The sequence below is a fragment of the Leishmania braziliensis genome, chromosome 29, assembly GCF_000002845.2.
Source record: "Leishmania braziliensis MHOM/BR/75/M2904 complete genome, chromosome 29".
NCBI lineage: Eukaryota > Euglenozoa > Kinetoplastea > Trypanosomatida > Trypanosomatidae > Leishmania > Leishmania braziliensis.
Window position 1 is genome coordinate 998,638 of NC_009321.2, and position 20,178 is coordinate 1,018,815.

Sequence of the window (20,178 nt, forward strand, 5' to 3'; positions counted from 1 at the left end):
GGAGCCCGGACACATCCGTATTGCTTGCGCTGCTTTTACTGTATGTGCGCGTGTGTTCGCCCTTGTCCACCTATCGAGGCATCCCCCCATGCTCTTTTTCCCTCCACGACTCCTCTCTCTCCCTCATCCTCCTCTCTCTTCTCGTTCCGTGCGTGTCTCTCTCTCTCTCTCTCTGTGTGTATGCGCATGTGGTTCATTCTCGCGCTTGTTCGTTGTTGATGTGCACCCGCCATTAGCATTAGCGCAACGCTGCGCGCTTTTTTCCTCTTGTCGTGGTTGCTTTTCTGGGAGCACCAGTTTGGTGTGTTCTGCGCTCAACCGCACTGTACGTACGTGGGTATGTTTTTTTCTTTTATTTTGCTTCTCTTCGGCTCTCCATTCAAATGTTTGGCTGAATTTGTTTATGCTAGAACTTCTCATTCTTCTCCCCTGTGCACGCTTCACAGCGAATGTGACTTAGAAGACCTCGCCTCCTCCTCCATACCGTCGCTCACCCCCCCTCTTTTTCTTTTCGCTCTGGCTGATGGTTCTACATTTGCGCTTTCTCAGCGTTCTCTTTTTCCATCCACGGCTCCATAAGGCTCCCTTCACTACCCGCTCTCCACCACTCCTTCTGTACCTCCTGCTTCTGGTCCTCAATATCGTAGAAACATCCTCCTCCCCCCCCCCTACACCGTCTCTCTCCATTCACACCCACCCACCCATCCACACAGACACATTCGCGCCAGTGACTCACAGCCGTTTCTTCTCCTCCCCCTCCTCTCTCCCTTTCGCTTCACTCTGTGGTCTGTTTTTCTGCTAAGCACCGCTGTCCCCACCTCCCGCCACCGCCGTCTTCTTTAGCACCCCATCGTCCGCTACCCTCTCGTCTTTAACTTTATTGACGTCTCCTGACGACAGTAATGGAGCGTTTTAATCGCTTTCTGGTTCCAGACAGTGACTCGGACAGCGCTGAGGAGGCGACGCTGCGCGCGAACCAGTCCGGCAATGCGGCCGACGGCTCCTTGCTGGGCTCCGCAGCACACGAGGGTACAAACAAGGATAGCCTTCACTCTTCGCAGCGTAGCGCTGAAAATCCTGCTCCAGCTGCAGAGCATCCAGCAGATCCGCCGTCGTCGCATCACTCAGCCGATGGCAATGCCGTGGAGAGGTCAGCACCTGGCTCTCAGGAACGGGGGAGCGGTGCTGATGGGCAGTCTGTCGTTTCCGTGTCTGAGAACGCCGTGAATATCAACTCTGCCGGTACTGGCGCGACGCCTGCGCCTGTGGAAGCGGCCCCTTCTGACCTGCCCGACCATCGCGGGGATGTGATGCCGCCTCCTGCAGCCTCTGCAAGTGTCTCACCGTCGACGGCTCTCTCGGAAAAGCGCATCCCGACTGCCTCCCCCGGCGCTCGCGTTGCGGCTATGAAGGAGAAGGAAGCTCAACAGAACGTGGAGACACCCAGTCTTCCACGAGCCCCTACTAGTTCCCATGCATCTGCCGAGCCTGCTCCTCACCATGATGCGAGTTCAGATGCGAGGAATCGCCCAGGTGCCTCAGGCACCTCTTCGCAGATGGCGGCGGCGACGACTGCGGTCAATGCTGTGGCTGGTGCTACTGCGGCTTCTGGCGCAGCTCCCGCAGCACAGGTAGCACCGCTTTCCTCCACTGCAGCCACTCCGGAAAGGGCAGCTGCTAATGCCGGGCCGCGCGATTCGGTCGAGTCGCCCCCCGCCACCAACGCCCACCCACCCGAGGAAGAGGCGGTGGCCTCAGCGAAAAAGAAAAAGTCCATCTTCTCTAGGTTCTTCTCCTTCTGCAAGAAAAAGCTTTGCACCTGCTGTGGACTCTGCTCCTGCTGCACGCAGGAGGAGGCGGTGTCGACGGCGTCGAGGAACAGCGAAGCGCAATCAGAGCGGGCGTCGGCGAGAGAAGCGGTGTCCAACACCGAGGCGCAGGTTACACCCGAGGATATCGCCGCAGCAGAGCCAAACGCGAGTCCCTCGGAGCAAGCGCTGAGCATTCCCGTCGCGACCCGCACCGCCTCCAAGCACTCGTCAGCACGGTCGAGCAAGGCAAACGCTGCAGAGTTGCAGGAGGAGCAAGCCGCGGGAGAGGAGGCTGAGTTGGCTCAACCTAAGGAGGAGACCCCTGCAGCCACGCCTGCTAGGCACTCAGCTTCCGACACTGCGCCTCCACCCAACGAAACGTCCAACGGGCCGCCTGGCGCCGCTGATGCCAATGCTGACGCTGCGAAGGACGGGGGTGCCTCGGCACACTCGGCGTTGTCAGGATCTCGTGTCTCGCAGGGCCCAGATGCGGCTCACGAAGGGTCAGGCGAGTCGGCGGTGGCGCCCAAAGGATCGGGAAAAGCTCAGAAGCCAACAACCAAGGGGCACTCTGGGAAGAGCGCCAAATCGGCGGACCTGGACGAGGCATCTGGCAGCGACGAGGACACGCAGCGGTCTGCTCACAGTGTAGAGGCTGAGATGGCGAAAACGTCCGCGACCCACCGTGCTTCTCACGGCAGAAGGAAGAAGAAGGTGTCGGCACCGACGACTTCTGCCCCGGCTGGCAAGGGTAAGCGGTCATCAAGGCACTCGCACGCTGCTGCTGCCGCAGGGCAGTCTTCCGGGTTGCATAGCCCCATACACGACGACGATGAGAGCTATAGCGGCTCCGGCTCCTACTCGTACGGGTACTCAGATAGCCGAACTTCGAATTACGCTGCCGCATCAAGCCCGACATCCTCGAGCATTGCTGCAGCGCAGGAACCGGTTGGCTCGGATGACTCGCTGCGACGATCTGCAGTGCGCGGTGCCTATGACACGTCCTGTGCCTCTAAGTGGGATCCGAAGGCGATTAGCGTTCTCCTGCAGGACGAGGAGCCCCTCCCATCCATGCCAGCGTATCGGCGGCGCATTCTTCTGGACTTGCGTGCGCGGGAGCGGCGTGACGCTGAGGAAGCGGCGAGGGAGTGGCGCGAACTCACTTTCCGACCTCAAATACACAACAATCCGTTTAGCAACTACAACGATGCGTCGCCGGCCGTGATGACGGACCGCAGTCACTCGCCCTTCAGTGGGGCACGCGGGTTTTCTGTGTATTCCCCAGCATCCGGATTCTCGGAGCTCTCCCCGGGCCGCTACCAGATTCACCGCATGTCTCCGCGCCTGCTGGAGCCGCGTTGCGCGCCGCAGCAGCCCGCGCCGCCACCATTTAAACCTGTCATCTCCCACTACGCCAAGAATAAAGTGAAACCGGGGCTCAGTGTCTTCAAGCGTCTGTACAAGCCCCGCAGCTCCTCACAGCCAGTGCCGAGCGGCGACTACACCCACAGGCCGGCGATATCGAATATGGCGCGTCAGCTGTACTCGCCTGGCCGCGGCGACCGCCTTCAGCACCACTCCTCCGAGGACGACATCGCAACACCGCGGCGCAGGTCAGTATTCGACCGCCTCTACCGCATGCGCCGGTCCTCTGGCCCCAGCCCTACCACATCTCCTTCCCGCGATGCCACCGGGAGGCTGTCCTTTCAGCCCCAGATCACTGACATGGCACGTCACCAGTTCGCGTTGCTGCCGAAGGAGTCGTTTGGTGACCGCCTGTACCGCAACGATCGGTCACCGCGGCGCGATATTCATGCCCCATTTCACGCGCAGGAGAACTTCAGCGGCGACTGTGGCTCCGAGCATGTGATGACGAATGACTCAAACAGCGATCACTCGTCCTCGTTGTCGCAGTCTTCCTTTGATGAGGTGAGGGACACGCCGACTGCTTCGACAGATATCGATCGCCGCTCCTCCGAGAGCCAAGTTGTCGTAGAGACGGTGTAGTCCTCAACCATAGAGGGAGGTATCGTAGAGTGTAGTAGTTGGGAAGGCACCGATGATCGGCGTCGACGCTGCTCAACACGAACATCTCTCTCCAGGCATTTGTTTAACACTGCCTGCGAGGGGTTTCTCACCACTGTCGAGTTGAGCACCTCTCTGACTTTTTCCTTCTTTCATACCTTTTCCGGTATCGTGCGCGCTTGTGTCTCTCTTGTTTTTCTCAAAGGTCATTGTGAAAGACACGGACACTCTTGGTCCCTCTTCGATTGTTTTTCATATGTGTAGCACGTTTGTAACGGTGTGGTTGCGCTCCGCCTTGCCGTCCCCTCATTCTCCCCCCTGCCCCACCCAGTCAAAGGGAAACGTATCGGGGTTTTGGGTTTTGGATAAGACAAACGTGGCGGAGCTGGTGACGGCATCATGTCGCTCGCTGTGTGCGCACCCACCAGTGCAAACAGTGACACACGCATACACACAAAAAAGCGATGGCTTTTCCTCTTGTCTCGGTGTGGCGATTCCATTGTTGTATTTAGGCCGCCACTGTATTTATTTCTCCTCTTTCCCACGTGTGTGTGCGTGTGTATCACCTTGTACAACGAGTGCGTCTTTTCCGTTTACCCTTTCCCCTTTCCTCTCGAAGATGCCCTGTTTGTGCCTCTGTGTGTTGCTGTGTTCTTCATGTGTAGTGGTTGCCCATATTCTCTTCCGCAGTGCGAATGGGGGACCTTTTGCCTGATCACCGTTTTCTCTTCTACAGTGTACCTACTCTCTACATTTCACTTACTATGGCTGTGTTGTTCTCCCCAGCTCATCCCACACTGGCCTCCTTCTACCTTTTCGCAGAGAGCCTAACGCATAGTGTGCCACTCCTCATTACGGCATAAACGCACCCGCTTGCGGTATGCAAGAATGCGAAGTAGCTGGCAATATGGAAGGAAATTTCCACTCCTCTAAACATGATCTAAGAGCTAATGGGGCTCCTACGTGGCTCTCGTTCACTCCCCGTTTTCCCTCCACTGCGCGTGCTCAGTATCTAGCACCTGAGAGGCAGTTACTCTCTCTCTCTCTCGGTCTCTCGCTCGCTCGCCCTCTCTCTCTCTCTCTCCAGCAGGTTGAACGAATGCAATGTGCCCCTTCGTGGCGGTCGCTCTTGGATTTCATTCATTTCTCTCCGAGTCTTTTTAGGCCCTATTTTCGCATTGTCGCGTGGCGGCTTTGGCTGAACTCTTTTCCTCCTCTACCCTATCCCCTCTTCCTTGCTGCCTTGTGCCTTTGTTGGTTGGCTTGTTTCGCTCATAAACAACAGATGCGCGCGGGTGCGGTACCTTCGGGTTTCATTGCGTACATTTTCCTCCCCATTTGCAGCAGCGTGCAGCCTTCTCCCCTCCCTCTCCCCCTCTCAACAACAGTTGGCGTACGCGCATCCAGTCGTGGTGGCTGCGCCTGGTATCTCCCAAGCATCTTTCTCTTCGTGTGTGTGTGTGTGGAGAGGGAGAGAGAGAGGACAGACCTCGAAGTCAGGTGAACATACCCCAGCTCACACAAGTAGGTGCGGTTGGCTTCTCTACCTTTGGTGTCTTGTTGCTTAGTTCACTCCATCTGTCCAGATCTCGAGTGCTGTCCAGATCGGCGCATTATCTTGAGTTTCGAACACACACGGTCACGCATTCGTGCCGCACAAAGCCAAGCAACTCGTTTCCATTGGCGAGTGGAGGTGACAATGTCGTGGCATAAGTGCTCCATGTGTCAGTCGAGGTTGCAGGATAATGAGCTGAACTTCTGCGTCTCCTGCCGCGCTGCCGTGTGTGGGACATGCACTCAAATCTGCTACCCGAACCGGATGAGTGTGGCCCTCTGCATGCGGTGCGCGCTACCTGACTACGTCTTCTCCTGTGGACGGTGCCACCAGCACATCTCGTATGAAGGCCTGGAGTTCTTCTGCGACATGTGTGCCAACCCCATTTGCTTCAGCTGCGTCGCTAGCGGCACTAGCTTCGAGTGTGGCAAGTTGAAATGTAGTCTGTGCTGCGAGTACCCGATGTCACAGGCAGCGCGTAATCTGGTGGTCCGCTATGTGGTAGACGGCGCCATGCTGCGCCAGCTCCCGATGCCGCTCGTGTCACGTGCGGCCCCGGTGGCACCGTCGCCTCCACAAGCGCGCGTGACAGCTGCAGCGTTGGTGGCGACGATGAGCACCAAATACCGAAATCTGCTTGGGCGAGAGAAGCTCGGCGAGGGTGCTCAGGGCGTAGTGTACAAGTGCCGCACGGAGGAGAACGAGGTGGTGGTGGTGAAGGAGATGGTGTTTAATAAAACGGATGTCACCGCCTTTGAGGCCCAGGCGCGACAAGTTGAACGCATGCGCCAGCTAAACCACCCTCATCTCATCCGCTACCTCGACGTCTCGGTCAAGCAGGACCCACTACGCATCTGCGTGGTCATGCCCTTCTACAACGAGGGCGATTTGAAAAAGTTCATTGAAATGCAGCGCAAACCGGTGACGGAGGTGAAGCTGTGCTCCATCGTTCTGCAGATTGCCGGCGCCCTCAGCTATCTGCATCGGCAAGAGCCACCGCTCGTTCATCGTGACATCAAGCCCGAGAACATCCTGTTGCTCAACCACAAGGAGCAGGTACTGCTGATGGACCTGGATCTCTGTCGAGCAGTAGACGTAACGGCGAGCGTCATTAAGCGGCGCGAGATGTCACCGACGTATGAGTACCGCGCACCAGAGTTGGCGACGAGCTGCGGCGATACCAAAGCAGATGTGTTTAGCCTCGGTGTGGTGATGTTCGTGCTTGCCACACTGCCGGACTTTCCATGCGTGCGCACGGACTCCGGCGAGGCGCTAGTGCTCTCCTCGTCTGAGTGGTCGCCATCGTCGTTGGAGCGTGCTATTCAGCGCGAAATTAAGGGCGTACAGGGCTACACTTACTCAAGGGAGTTTATCCGCTTAGTCGTGGCAATGCTTCTTCACAAGCCCGCCGCACGTCCCACGTCGGAGAGTGTCATCCACCGCCTGCAGAAGATCATGGAGCAGCGCCTGATGGAGGGGAAGGTGTGATGGCGGCGAGGGTGGAGAAGGCAGCATGAGAGATGGTGGGAAGCAGACGGTGCACGATGGTGCCCGCACTTGTGTGGCTTTGATTTGCATGTGTGTGCTTCTCTGTTGACGTGTGTATGTGTGTGAGAGGAGCAGCGGAAGTGAGAGGGATACGGAGGAGGAGGGACGGGGGGTAGTGAGCTCACCCGCATCCCGGATGGCGGCGGTACTCTTTTTCTCTCCCTCATATTGTGCTGTTTTGTGTGGTGCCTTGCTTTTTTTTTCCCTCTCTTGTTTTACTGTGCTTTATCGCTATCGTGTTTGCGTCTGCGTAGTGGCGACGGTGGCCGAGGAAGCGGTGCCGTCTGTAGCAGCCGCCTTGTGCTGCACATCCTTTTTGTGTGCCCACCACGACGCCGCCGTGGTGGACTGATGGCGCATACACTTTTACAGGATTGCAGCGTGGCGGTGGTGGGGCTCTCTGGATTTTTTCTTTTATGTGCTGCCTTTTGAGCCTCCTTGCATGTATGCGTGTGTGTGTGTGTGTGCCAGCCCGCTGCTCCTGCTCTCCTTTCCTTGTTTTGGTTCTTTTCGTCTCTCGCAGAAAAGAGTGGCTGAGAAGGCTGGGGCGTGGTGGTCGCTGTGCCTGCTTCTCTGAGACATGTGCACGTGCTCATCTTTTCTTCCCCCTTGCCCCCCGCTCGCTCTCACTCCTTTCGCCATGCACTCCTCCCCCGCAAAATGCAGGGCCATGGATACGACGATGTGCACCTATACGTGGATGCAGTTGCCCTCGTACATTCGCTTCTTTCTCTTTGCTTGTCTTTGTGTCCCTGGTGGTGGGATTGTGGGCTCTCTCTTTTCTTCTCACCTGCTTCGGTCTCCCCAATTGTGTGTGTTTGTGTGTGTCAGGAGGAGCTACTTTTATTTCCTCCGTCCTTCGCTGCTGTTGCCCCTCCCCCTCTTCCTCCTCTCCCTTTGCCCTTTAAAAGCACCACCACCACCTCCTCTTTCTGCCTGTGCTGTACTCTTGTCTGTTGTGTGCTTATTCGCTTTTTTTTTTGTTTGTGTGTGGTCGTCTCGTTCTCTTCGGCCCCCCCACACCCCCACATCCACACCCACATCCCCACCCATACCCACAGCTGTGCAGGCAGCCGTCTTTGTTCTACCGGCGACCCCAGTGCTTTGCGGCACGCCGCTCCAATGAGGGCACCCAAACGAAATCAAGGCAGGCCATGGGGGTCTAGCCCACATCGATGGAGGGCATTACGTGGATGAATGGAGCACACGCTCATGCTTCACCGGATGCAGGAGTCTTCTCTTTCCTCTTTCCTCTCTCCCCCCTGGAGAACCAAGCTGATACGTGAAATGTGGGCAGTCAACTCATTTCCTCGTTTAAGGAAGTGTGGAGACCACCATCACGTGACGTAGTGGATGACAGCTCAGCTGTGGCGCGTCACAGCCCCCTTTCTGGCGGCCCCCCGTTCCCTTTGACTCCGTTAAGTTGGTCTCCCCACTGTCTTTTGTGGCGTTACGGAGAGATGGCAAGGGAAAGGACAAGGTCCTCTTTACGAAACTGACCATCCTCGATACCTCGTGCCACCACATGACCCCTCACTTCCTTCACCTCGTTCGTCCATCCTCTCTCTTTCTCAATCTACATGCCCTTCTTCAATTTTTACTTCCCCCCCCCCCCCCACACACACACATGCGTTGAGTCATGCGGCATACACGCCGGCACCACAAGAAGGAACGATCACACCTTTTCCTCTCTTATTCTGCTCCCTGTTTGTCTTTCTTTCAATTTGACTCTTGCCCCCTTCTCTCCTCTCTGCTGCGCTGCTTCCCCTGATCTGACCACTACCCCCTCTCTCATACTCCCTTCCATCTCTTCATCGACCCACTCCAAATCTCTTTCTTTTCTTCGCTTGTTATAATGTCCGTCGACTTCACCGCTAAAGCCGTCGAGCTCTTCAAGAAGGCTGCGGCGCTGGATGAAAACAAGGAGTACGAGCAGGCGTACCGGTGGTACATGGAGACAATTGACGTATTTCTGACAGCCATCAAATATGAGAACAAGAACCCCACAAAACGTGAGTATATGCGGAGTAAGGTGTCCGACATCATTGCCCGCGCCGAGAAGATCAAGGAGTTCCTCGACCGCTCCAAAGACGGAGACGCCAACGCTCAGGGCGGCTCCGGCTCCACCGCACAGAAGACCGCATCGGCCAGTAAGAAGGCCAAGGAGGATGACGAGGACAAGCAGCGCATGCGCAACAACCTCGGTGGTGCCATTCTCAAGGTGAAACCCAACGTGCACTGGAGCCAGATTGCCGGCCTCGAGGCGGCCAAGCAGGCCCTGAAGGAGTCCGTCATTCTGCCAATGAAGTTTCCCCAGCTCTTCACCGGCAAGCGCAAGCCGTGGCGCGGCATCTTGCTCTACGGCCCCCCGGGTACGGGTAAGTCTTACCTTGCTAAAGCGGTGGCTACGGAGGCAGACGGCACCTTTCTCAGTGTCAGTAGCTCCGACTTGCTCTCTCGCTGGCTCGGTGACTCGGAGAAACTCGTGCGCAATCTTTTCGAGCTGGCTCGCGAGGCGTACAAGGCAGAGGGGAAGCCTTCTATCATCTTCGTGGATGAGATCGACTCTCTCGTCTCGGCGCGCTCCGACAGCGAGAACGATGCGTCACGGCGTGTCAAGACGGAGTTCCTTGTGCAGATGCAGAGCGTAGGCTACGATGACGAAGGTGTGCTCGTTCTGGCTGCCACCAATATTCCGTGGTCACTTGATAGCGCTATCCGGCGTCGTTTCGAGCGCCGTATTTACATTCCGCTGCCGGAATTCCAGGCACGTGTACAGATGTTCAAAATCCACATAGGCGATACCCCCAACACACTCGACGACGAGGACTGGCTGGACCTTGGGAGGCGGACAGATATGTACTCGGGTAGCGATATCGAGAACCTCGTGAGGAACGCTCTGATGGAGTGCATCCGAACGCTGCAGGTAGCGACACACTTCAAGCGCGTCGTCGGCCCTGACCCACATGACCCCACGCACACGGTGAATAACCGTTTGGTGCCGTGCTCTCCTGGCGATCCGGACGCGTTCCCGATGTCGGCGGTGGAGATTACGGAGCCCGAGTTGCTCATGCCGATGCCGGTGACCAAGGAGGACTTCATCAAGGCACTGCGCACTAGCAAACCCTCCGTGAACGACGAGGATATTGAGCGCCACATCAAGTTCACCGCCGACTTTGGCCAGGAGGGCTAAGTCGCATCCGAAGCGGAGGCCACGAGTGTGCCTGTATGTGCGTGTGGGGATGACGTACAGCAGGGGAGTGAAGGTGCGCGGAAGGAGGCAAGCGACCAAGGGAGAGCCCACGAAAGCGAGGTAGGGCGACGTGGGTGGGGTGAGGGAGGAAGGCGTGTTGTTGTTCCCCTCGCCACTCGCTCTTCTAATGATGTTCTTTTTCCTCGCTTCTCTGCCCTCGTCGCACCGCTGCGCTTTGCCCCACATCGATCTCCGTCTTTTCGCCACCTGTTCTGCCCATTCCTCTTTTTCTTTTGTAGAGATGGCAGGGGAGGGGGTGCGGGGGGCGTATGGCGGATGTCTTTGCAAGCAAACAAATCAACGATACATTTGACATGCAGAAAAAGAGGAATGGGCAGACATCCACCCCCTTTTGTAGCACCGCTCATATCGTCTTCGTCTTTCTACGCCACTTCGAGGAGTGTGCGGCCCACACCTTCTCCTTGTTTCTCAGGGAGGGACTTTGCGCTGCTCTCGGTTCTGCTGTGCTCTGTTGCTGCCGGCTCTACCCCCTTTCTACCCTTTTCTTGTTTGCCTTCACCTCACTGGCCCATGTTGAATTTTGCGCACTTTTTGTTCTCTCCTTTCACATTTTTTTTTCTTTCATGTTGTTCAGTGCGCCCTCTTCTCCTCGTCCGTTCTTATCCGCTCTTTTCGATGTTGTCACGCTCTTCCATCGCCGCGTCTCTTTTTCTCTGGCTTTCGCCTTGCACTGTTGCTGATGGTCGTCCACTCAGCCGCTGGTTTGCGGGGCGTGCCGCCTGCACTTGCATCCGCAGAAGGCGGCCACAGAGGAAAATAAACACACGGCAAAAAAGGTCTGTACTTGATGCAGCGTTCTCGCACTCAGTATTCACTGGTGTGTGTGGATACACACAGAGTTGCACGTGTGGTCGTGCGTCACCTTTTTCTTCGGGGCACCGTTGTGTGTGCCTGTGAACTAGATCACTGGCTTTACGACCGGTCCAATGCTTGCTTGGTTGGCGCTCGCTCTCCCTCTTTTGCTTCCCTCCTTTCTCTGTATGTGTCTTTGCGTGGACATGCGCAATGAGGCCTACGTTTTGGAGTGTCGCCCTGGAGGAAGCGACGTTAGAACGGTCGAAAGGTGAAAAAAAAAAGAATATCGTTGCCGTTGACGAACGGGTCTGCTAGGAAGGAAGGAGGCGCGAGGACAGGGACAGTTCAGTCTTGTCCCACGGAGTTGCTGTGCCTATGAACACTGTGGCGTATGTTGCGTTAGTATATGTGTGTGTGTGTGTGTGGTGGGGGGAGAGAGAGGCGTCTTTATCGCTGTCGCCTCTTTCGATTTTTTTTCTCTTTATCCTTTGTTGGGTTTCACTGATTCACGTTTTCACTTCGATGCTTCTTCTTCCCTTCCCCCTTTTTTTCCCGTCCCTTTCCCCTTTCCTCGCGTGTGCGTGTGCGTGTGCGTAGCTGCACTTCCTCTGCCCGTCGATCTCCATGCTGACCTCTTTTGTCGTTTTTCTTCTGTTGGTCGTTATCTTTCACCTTTCTCTCTCTCTCTCTCAGCCTTTCTCCTGTCGTGAGAGAGTTCATCAGCGATGGAACAGACATACTCCGTCGCTTTTTCTCTCTGCACCCGTGTCTCGCGCTTGCTCTATATTGTGGAGGTGTCGAACCAGAGGCAGTAGAAAGAGAGAGAAAAGTATGCACAACTGAGATTTTTCTCGTTTTTACTGCATAGTTCAGCTTTGCGCTTCCTCACGACAGGGGGGGGGACAACGCCTCAGTGCGCAGCATCCAGGGTCCAACGCCTCCCCTCAACTCTGTGTGGGAAAGTCAGGCAGCCTGCCTATCCCTGTGAATGCGGAAGCACTTCTGGCGGTGACATGGCCAAGATCCTACGGCATGGGTAGGTCAGCTTGGCGTATCGCTACGGATGTAAGTGCTCAGGTCGTGGATGGCCTTGCGTCGGAGCGACCTGCGGCAGCGCACACGTGTGATATTCGTAAGATGGGCAAGGTGCCAGCGTGACTCGAATGCATTTCACCCGGCCCTCGTGGCCCACTGATGTGGGGGCCCTGAGCCCCGCCGAGGGATGCACCAGGTGGCGACCGGCATAATGGAGGCTGCTGTAAGGTGGCCTGGGAGGCGAGGTGTGGGTGGAGTGTGAGGCGGAGGCCGTGCTCAGATGACTAAGACAACAAGTTGCAGTAGCGCGTGTCTAGTGGTGCTTTGCACGACGCGATGGACCTGTAGGACAGGCCGGGGGTAAAGTGGAGAACTTGACTCATTCTCTACGGCAGCACGAACACGCTGAAAAAGAAAAGTGCGTCTATCCCTGTGCGTCTGTACCTCTTCCTCGCCGATCGTGTCTTTTCATTGTCTTTCCTCTACTGTTGGTTGTCATGGACACGCACTGATGTGCCGGTGCTAGAGAGAACACAGGGCGGGATGGGTATCTTAATTCTCGCGCAATGGCCCTTGGAGGCGTTTAAAGGGACGTAGGATTGCGTGTGTTTTTCGTGGGCGTGACTCTGGGCGCACGTCTGGAGATGTGCGGCCGAGTGATTCTGCATTCGTTTCCCTCCACCATATTGGTTTATTCCCCCCCCCCTCCACCCTCCACTCTCTTCACACGGGTGACGGCAATTCGCCTCGCGTGCGAGCCTCAATAACAGAAGCTCTGGTTTCTTTCTCACACGCACACCTGAATATCATTCTCGCCCGCTCCCTCCGCCTATTTCGTCGTCCCTCCTCCCCTGCTCTTCCCCTTTACCGTCACCCGCCTCACCTCTCATCAACACCGTCGTCGTCGTCACCGTGTCAGCTGCTCTTAATGACGCAAACTCAGACTTTCTTTGTTCCATTTCACGTTTGATTTTTAGCTTGAGATACCCGCTGCCATCACCCTCGGCGTGCGCGCTTTACAATTCACTGAAGGCGAAATACTTTTATTATTTCCGTACAGCTCCGTGTCACACCTTCGAAAATGGAGACACGCAGCCACATCAACACCAAAATGGTGCCGTCGTACCATCCGCCGCTGTCCAAGGTGACTGCCGCCGACCTGACGGTGGAGCGCCTGCCCGGCTGCAAGTACATGAACCCCTCTAAGAAGCACATTCTCCGTGAGGAGTACCGCGACAAGGTGGAGCACATTATGTACGACCCCCGTCCGCAGGAGGACCTGGACTCCGAGTACCCGGTGTCGTGCAACAAGCTGGTGTGCGAGTTGGCTGCTGCCCGCAAGCACCTCCACTTCAACCCGTCCGAGACCTCTATCGGCATCGTGACCTGCGGCGGCATCTGTCCTGGTCTAAACGATGTCATTCGCTCCATCACGCTGGCTGGCATCATAGCCTACCGCGTCAAGCGCGTTGTCGGTTTCCGCTACGGTTACTGGGGTCTGTCGAAAGAGGGCAGCAAGACCGCCATAGAGCTCTCCCGCACGGATGTGCGCCAGATCCACCGCTTCGGCGGCACGATTTTGGGTAGCTCTCGCGGCCCGCAGAGCTCGGAGGAGATGGTCGACACACTTGTGCGTATGAAGATCAAAATCCTTTTCACCGTTGGCGGTGATGGCACGCAGCGCGGTGCTCTGAAAATCTACGAGGAGGCGAAGCGCCGTGGCGAGAACATCTCCGTCTTCGGTGTGCCCAAGACGATCGATAACGATCTTGCCTTCTCCCACCGCACCTTTGGCTTCCAGACTGCCGTCGAGCAGGCCACGAACGCCGTGCGCGCCGCCTACGCTGAGGCCGTATCGCTCAACTACGGTGTGGGTATTGTGAAGCTAATGGGCCGTGAGAGCGGCTTCATTGCTGCCCAGACGGCTGTGGCCAGCGCGCAGGCGAATATTTGTCTCATTCCTGAGAACCCGCTGCCGAAAGAGACGGTGATGCGCCTGATTGAGCGCCGCTTTCAGCAGTCGCGCAACTGCGTCATCATCGTTGCTGAGGGCTTTGGCCAGGACTGGGAAACTGGAGTGGGCGGCCATGATGCCTCCGGGAACAAGAAGCTTATTGATATCGGCTTCATCCTGAAGAAGGAGGTGGAGTCCTGGCTGCGCGCGAACAAGGAAAAGTACCCCCAGGGCACTGTCAAGTACATTGACCCGTCTTATATGATCCGCGCCTGCGCGCCGTCATCCAACGATGCTCTCTTCTGCACCACCCTGGCCACTCTTGCCGTGCACGAGGCTATGGCCGGTGCAACTGGCTGCATCATCGCACTCCGCTACAACAACTACATTCTTGTGCCTATCAAGGCGGCCACATCGGTGCGCCGCGTCGTCAGCCTTCGTGGAGCTCTCTGGCGGCAGGTGCGTGAGATCACTGTGGGGTTGAGTGACAACGTGCAACAGTGGAACGAGCAGGACCTGCGCCGCCACCTGGAGTCGCTAAACGTGGAGCGCGAGCGCATTATTGCGCGCCTGGCGTCTAAGGTGTGATGTACATAGAGGCGAGAATGAGGAAGGAGGCGGCGAGTGTGCGTCTGTCGATAAGAGAGAGGTGAGAACGAAAGCGGAGGAGGCAGGACGGCAGGACTTCCACCTCCCACCACTGCGACGGTGCCTCCTCCCCCAAAAACAGAGGGCTTGTCAGTGTGACGAGAGGTTGTGGGGGGGGGGGGGAGTGATACAGAGCAAGAGCGAGGCGAGCAAACCAAAAGCAAATTAGGAAACCTGACGGAGATGATGAATGGATGCAATACCAGCCTTGCGTAATTAGCCTCGGGCGTGGCAATTTCAACTGTGGTGTCGAGAGGGAGTACGGGCGGTGAACCTATACGAATGCGCCCCACTGACACTGTTGTAGCTACGCCCGTGCAGACTTGGTCGCACGCTCATTTGCCCAGGCGCGTTCGCCAGTTCGGGACTTTTCTACTTCCGTCACAGTTTTACGAAAGGTTCGATGGGACCTAATTGGAGTGGCTTCGCGAGCTGCACATGTATGTGTACGTGTGAGGGCGGCTTGTGTCTGTGCCCACGCCTCGGCGACGTGCGTGTTTTTGTTGGGGTTTGGCTCATGTGCCTCGTTGACATGCGTTCGTTTCCTTTTGTTGGACCTCGTTTTCCTTTGCTGTGCCTTCAGTGATGCGCTGTGTTTGGGGGGCTTCGTCTGTTCAGTGCCCCCTCGTCCAGTCACAGGCGCCCCCTTTTTTTCTTTCCCCCCTCTCCTTTTGCTACACCGCGTCGTTCTGCTGGTCAGTGCGCGCGTTTGTGCCATCTGGTCCTTACCAAAGTTTGGTGCCTGTGTGAGACCTCTGCACTCTCTTTCCTCGTCCTTTTCCTCCCCAACACTCCCTTTTCATCTCTCTAATTGTTCCGTTGTTTTTCTTTCTATGAGCATCTGTGTTCCATCACATGTTGAGCTGTTTGTGTGCGTGTCGCTGCAGCGTGCGGTGGCCGTCACGGCGATGGTGTGGTAGGTGAATTCACCTTTTTACTGCGTGCCCCCTTTCCCTCTCCCCTCTTGTCGCGGTCTCATTGTTCGCTCTCTCGCGACCGTTTTGCGTTCGTTGTTGCCATACAGCCTACTGCGCGTGTGTGGCGCGGCTGACACAGACTTCATAAAGGCACACGTACCCGTGTTAAAAGGCGTGGGGTGCGCGACTTGTTTGAGCGACGGTGCTGTTGTTGGCCCTATCACCGCAAAACCACCACAACCCCCTTGGGGTGTGGTTCCCGAGCAGTGCCGCATTTCCTCCCCTTCTCATCCAAGAGCTGCTTCCTCAAAAGGCCTTATTCACTTTTCTTGTTTTTTTTTTTTTTCTCTCTCTCTCTCTCTCTTTGCGCTCTTCTAACGCTTTCTTTTGTTGCCTCTACACCTTCGCCCCCTCTACTCGTTTCTTTTCCTCCGTGCTGCTTCGTAACCCCTCTCCGTTTGCTTCCCCAAAGGGCGAACAGGTTGTTGGAAAGTTCCGCCTACACACATCAGACAGGTGGTTTTGCGCCCCCTTTTTCTTCGTTTTTTTTTTTTTTTCGTTCTCGCGACAAGTTCTACAAAAGCAAAACAGGCAGGCAATGCAAGACCGTTGACCACCAAAGCCAGAGGAGGGACTAGAGAGGACACACACCTATAAAAGTGGAGGTAATCACCCTCACACGCTGGCCCATAAGCACACGCACCGTGTCTTTTGTTCTCGAAGCCGGGCGGTGGGAACCTCCACAGAGAGAGAGAGAGACCTCCTCACACCGATGCTGCGGAAGGAAAAAGGATGGAAGTAGTCACGGTGGCTTGTCGGACTCCAGACACCTTCTCGACCTGCCTCTCCCTCTCTCGTTGCTGCAGGGTTCTTCTGCAGTTCTTCTATTTTTCCCTCTTCCCTGCTTTGATCTCCCGTTGTTGAGGAGGAGACGTGTGTCTGCTGTGTCGTATCCCGCGTGGGTCCCGTGTGGCTTTTTGGTGTGCGGGTGTCGCTGCCGCAGGTAGAGGCCTCAGCATTGAGCGAGGTGCATATGTGTGTGTGTGTGTGTGTCTTTTTCCTCCTCACATCATCGCAGCTGAAAGGAAAACACCTTCACCCGCACTGACGCAGCAAAGGGGACGAACGCGCACACATAAGCAGACGTGGGCAGAGACAGAAAAGGGGAGGCTTTCACGCAAGAGGATACAAGTACATTGCGCTCCTCATACATCTGCTACCACAGGAAAAACAGAATGTGGTAGTGTAAAACGTGCTGAGCCACGAACGGAAAGTTAATGTAAACGTGGGGCGACCCCGACCCTCACCAGCCGCTCCCCTCTCTTTGCTGCTACCCGAGCACCATCACTCTACGTTCTCCTCAGCGCATTATTATTTACCACCTGCAGGCGGTCGCTGCCCAACCATCCACGTTTTACTGTTTTTTTTTTTTCCTTTCATTATCTTTCTTCATTTTATTCGCTCGTTGGAGTGTGGTGCGTATTTCTACATCGACTTGAGGGTCTTCACCTTCTCGCTCTCTCTATTTCGTGTTACCACTGTCGATGCCCCTTTTTCCCTCTTGCCCTCCTTCTCTTGCTCTTCTTGCTCGTCGTTGGTGCCGGCGCCTTTCGACTAACGCGGCAAGTGAAGGGAAAAAATCGAACAGGCACACTCGCGCCTTACATACGCACGCACGGACTCATTGACTCCTCAGTCTTTCTCTTGTTTCCACAGTCGTAGCGTCCGTCTTACCGTCTTTTTCTTGCAGCCTGTCTCCTTTGTTTTGTTTAGGCTTCTCTTCCTCTTTTTGGCTCTTCTTCTGCTTTGTTGCTTGATGAGTTCTGGGTTGGACGCGGCACTCGTGCAGTGAAGCACCCGCACCCACCATCCTCTCCTCTGTAAGAGGTGGCGAGACCACACATACACACGCGCACATTAACCGCAGAAAGGGACGATAGTGGCCGCGATTCAGGAAAGAAAGGGGTAATTTGAACGAAGGAAAACATGCGGGTGACAGGAGGAAGGAAGAAAACACTCCGAGTTCAGCAAAGAAATGATGGAAGGAGAAACAAACTTGTCGTAGCCGATATAAAACGAAAAGAAATGTAGTGCACAGCAGAGCACCAGTAGACCAATGCAACACACACACACACACACGCACGCATACACCCATGCACATATACACTCGTTTGCAGAAAAATACCCTCCCATACCTCTCAGTGCGGAAAGAGTGCCTTGCGCTGCTAGGAAAAGAGAGGCGTGGCTGCATTCCCCTAGCTCGCTTGGAAATGTGGCACTCCAGTATGGGCATGCCACTGGCACATGTTTGAGTAGCACTGTCTCCCCAACCTCCTCTTCCACCCGTTTGTGCAGTTCCCTCACTCTTGCTCGCTTGAAAGAAGAACGAGAAGTGCCTCAGTCTTGCGCCTCCCTTTTTGCGTAGAGTCGAACATCTGTGCATTCACAGACGTGCCCGTGCTCGAGTGGTCGATGGACGCAATCTGCACTTTTACATTCCCTTCCCTTCCCTTTGCGTCATTGTTTGCTTTCTTTCCTGTTCCATCGTGTTGGCGCACATGTCCAGGGGCTACAACTGCCGCTGTATTTGCATGTGTGCCGCTTGACATTCCATGTGGACAACAAACCACTGTTTTCCTTCCTTCGCCTCTCTTTCTCGCGGAAGCACCCATCGAGAGCGTTTGAAGTCTTCACCCCTGACACACTCTCATACGACTCTCTCCTCCCCTTCTCGGAGATGCCATCGTCCTGCTCAAAAAAAAGCTCGAAGAAAGTGTGACGGTGACCGACAATCATCAGCGTCAGGGCATAGGCTGCCGCCTGTTTTTTTTTCTTTTCTGTTGACGTGTCCTACATGTCAGCCAACACCAGGGCGCACGTGGACCACGCCCACGACGTCCTACGCGGCATCCGCCGTGTCAGAACGACGGTGCAGCTGCAGGAGGCCTACGATGGATTGCTAGCATTTCTGAAGACAACACGACAGCAGGTGGAGACGCAGGCGGCGAACAGTGCTGCGGCCGGTATCAAAGGCAGTGGCGGCAGCTCCAAAGTGTATCTACAAGTGCCGTCAAACCCCCTGACCGAGGCTCAGGCGGCTATGTCTCAGTTGAGGCAAGTTTCTCTCTTATGTGGGGCCTTTTGTCGTCGGGTAGAGCACTTGCTTCGCACTACTTACACCTACGCTGACGTTGACGACGCCACCCATCATGGTCTCGCAACGGTGCATGTGAGCACTTACATGACCCAGCTCACCGAGGAACTGCAGCGCTTCAACACCCCAGCTGTTAATCGTTTTTTGGCGGCGGCGAGCGAGACGAGCGCAGCGTCGACGTCGCCCTGGCCTGTCTCCCCAGTGGACTGCGTTCTGTCCTACGGTATCGGCGATCTTTTCGACTACCGCTTGTGCCGTCGCAAGCGTGCACAGACGTATCTTCAGTATCTGCTGGCACAGCCCCAGTGGAGCGCTGCCGCCATAACCCAAGTTATCGTCTCTTTGAACGAAACACTCTCCACACCTGCAGACCCCTTTTCGGTGTGCACGGGCGACGAGGGGGTGGAGGCAACGCTCTTCGTGACGCCCCTGCGCGACCCCATTTCGCAAACTGTTATTCGAATACCAGCGCGAGGGGAGACATGTGTGCACCTGGAGTTGTTCGACGTGGAGAGCTTCGTACAGGCCACGCAGCAGCGCTCCTTCAGCACGATGGACGTTGGCGCCCCGTGTCCCCTCTGCTCACGAACGGTCCACCTGTCGTCCATACGCGTAGACACGCAGGCCTTGGAGGCGATGCGTAGCTATGAAAGAGCAGCTGCCGCCACAGCTGTGTCGTCCACCTCGTCGGCCGCGCCGTCACCCCTCACTGCTGAATGTGCCCTGGAGTGGAATACAGATACTCGCACAGTCAGAGTGGTGCGTGGCGGGCGCGGCGCATCGACTGGGGCAAGTGCAATAGGCGAAGATCAGGAGGAGCCTGCAACACCGTTGCAAGGTGCACGAGACGATGCACCAGAGGTGGTTATGAAAAGGCGGCGAATCGAAATTGGCGGCCATGTGCTGTACGCAGACTAGGGGACAGTGTAGATGCGGGCCGGTGTGGGTAGCTACGGGACCTCTCGTGTGAATGGCTCAAGTGTCTGCCCTGTACCCGGATGTTTTTTTCTTTCGGTTGCATGTCTCTCCTCTCCCCCCCCCCCCAACACCGTGTACTCGTGAGAGTGCGGGTGCGTGTGACACACATAACACAGAAGACAATCGCCGATGCGCTTGCACCAGCTCGCGTGGTACACACTGCAGCTTCCGGACTACCCGCCATGACGTCTCTCGCCAGCACCTTCAGCGAAGGTGCCCTCTTTTAAAGAGGAGTGCACAAACGTCGGTGCTCGCGAGAGCAGGGGAAAAAAGGCTGAATTTAAGGGAAATAGGGAACTATCCAGAGGCAGGTGCTTGATCGAAACCGGTGGGTGCGGCGTACGTGAAATACCCAAGGGCTATGAGAGCTGCTGGATCACCTGGCAATTGCGCAATCCCGAGGCATTCGCCCTTGCTCGTGGTTCTGAACCAGCTTGATTCCATCACGTGGCGCTCATGGATGGTCCAATCATTAGCCCTCCTA

At 56.1% G+C, this 20,178-nt stretch overlaps 5 protein-coding genes across 5 annotated transcripts; all 5 read left to right on the plus strand.

Annotated features, from left to right (window-relative positions):
• Positions 1-902: 902 nt before the first annotated feature.
• Positions 903-3,818, plus strand: LBRM_29_2450 (conserved hypothetical protein; the record flags this gene model as incomplete). Its single annotated transcript, XM_001566538.2, has 1 exon — positions 903-3,818. One exon carries the CDS (start codon positions 903-905, stop codon positions 3,816-3,818), a length of 2,916 nt encoding a protein of 971 aa, XP_001566588.2.
• Positions 3,819-5,535: 1,717 nt separating this feature from the next.
• Positions 5,536-6,879, plus strand: LBRM_29_2460 (putative protein kinase; the record flags this gene model as incomplete). The annotated part of the gene is made up of 1 exon (XM_001566539.1): positions 5,536-6,879. One exon carries the CDS (start codon positions 5,536-5,538, stop codon positions 6,877-6,879), a length of 1,344 nt encoding a protein of 447 aa, XP_001566589.1.
• Positions 6,880-8,794: 1,915 nt separating this feature from the next.
• On the plus strand, positions 8,795-10,132 carry VPS4 (vacuolar protein sorting-associated protein 4; the record flags this gene model as incomplete). Its single annotated transcript, XM_001566540.2, has 1 exon — positions 8,795-10,132. The coding sequence occupies one exon, from the start codon at positions 8,795-8,797 to the stop codon at positions 10,130-10,132; it is 1,338 nt and encodes a 445-aa protein (XP_001566590.2).
• A 2,992-nt stretch (positions 10,133-13,124) lies between these two features.
• Positions 13,125-14,585, plus strand: LBRM_29_2480 (ATP-dependent phosphofructokinase; the record flags this gene model as incomplete). Its single annotated transcript, XM_001566541.1, has 1 exon — positions 13,125-14,585. The coding sequence occupies one exon, from the start codon at positions 13,125-13,127 to the stop codon at positions 14,583-14,585; it is 1,461 nt and encodes a 486-aa protein (XP_001566591.1).
• A 3,831-nt stretch (positions 14,586-18,416) lies between these two features.
• Positions 18,417-19,634, plus strand: LBRM_29_2490 (conserved hypothetical protein; the record flags this gene model as incomplete). Its single annotated transcript, XM_001566542.1, has 1 exon — positions 18,417-19,634. One exon carries the CDS (start codon positions 18,417-18,419, stop codon positions 19,632-19,634), a length of 1,218 nt encoding a protein of 405 aa, XP_001566592.1.
• Positions 19,635-20,178: the final 544 nt, after the last annotated feature.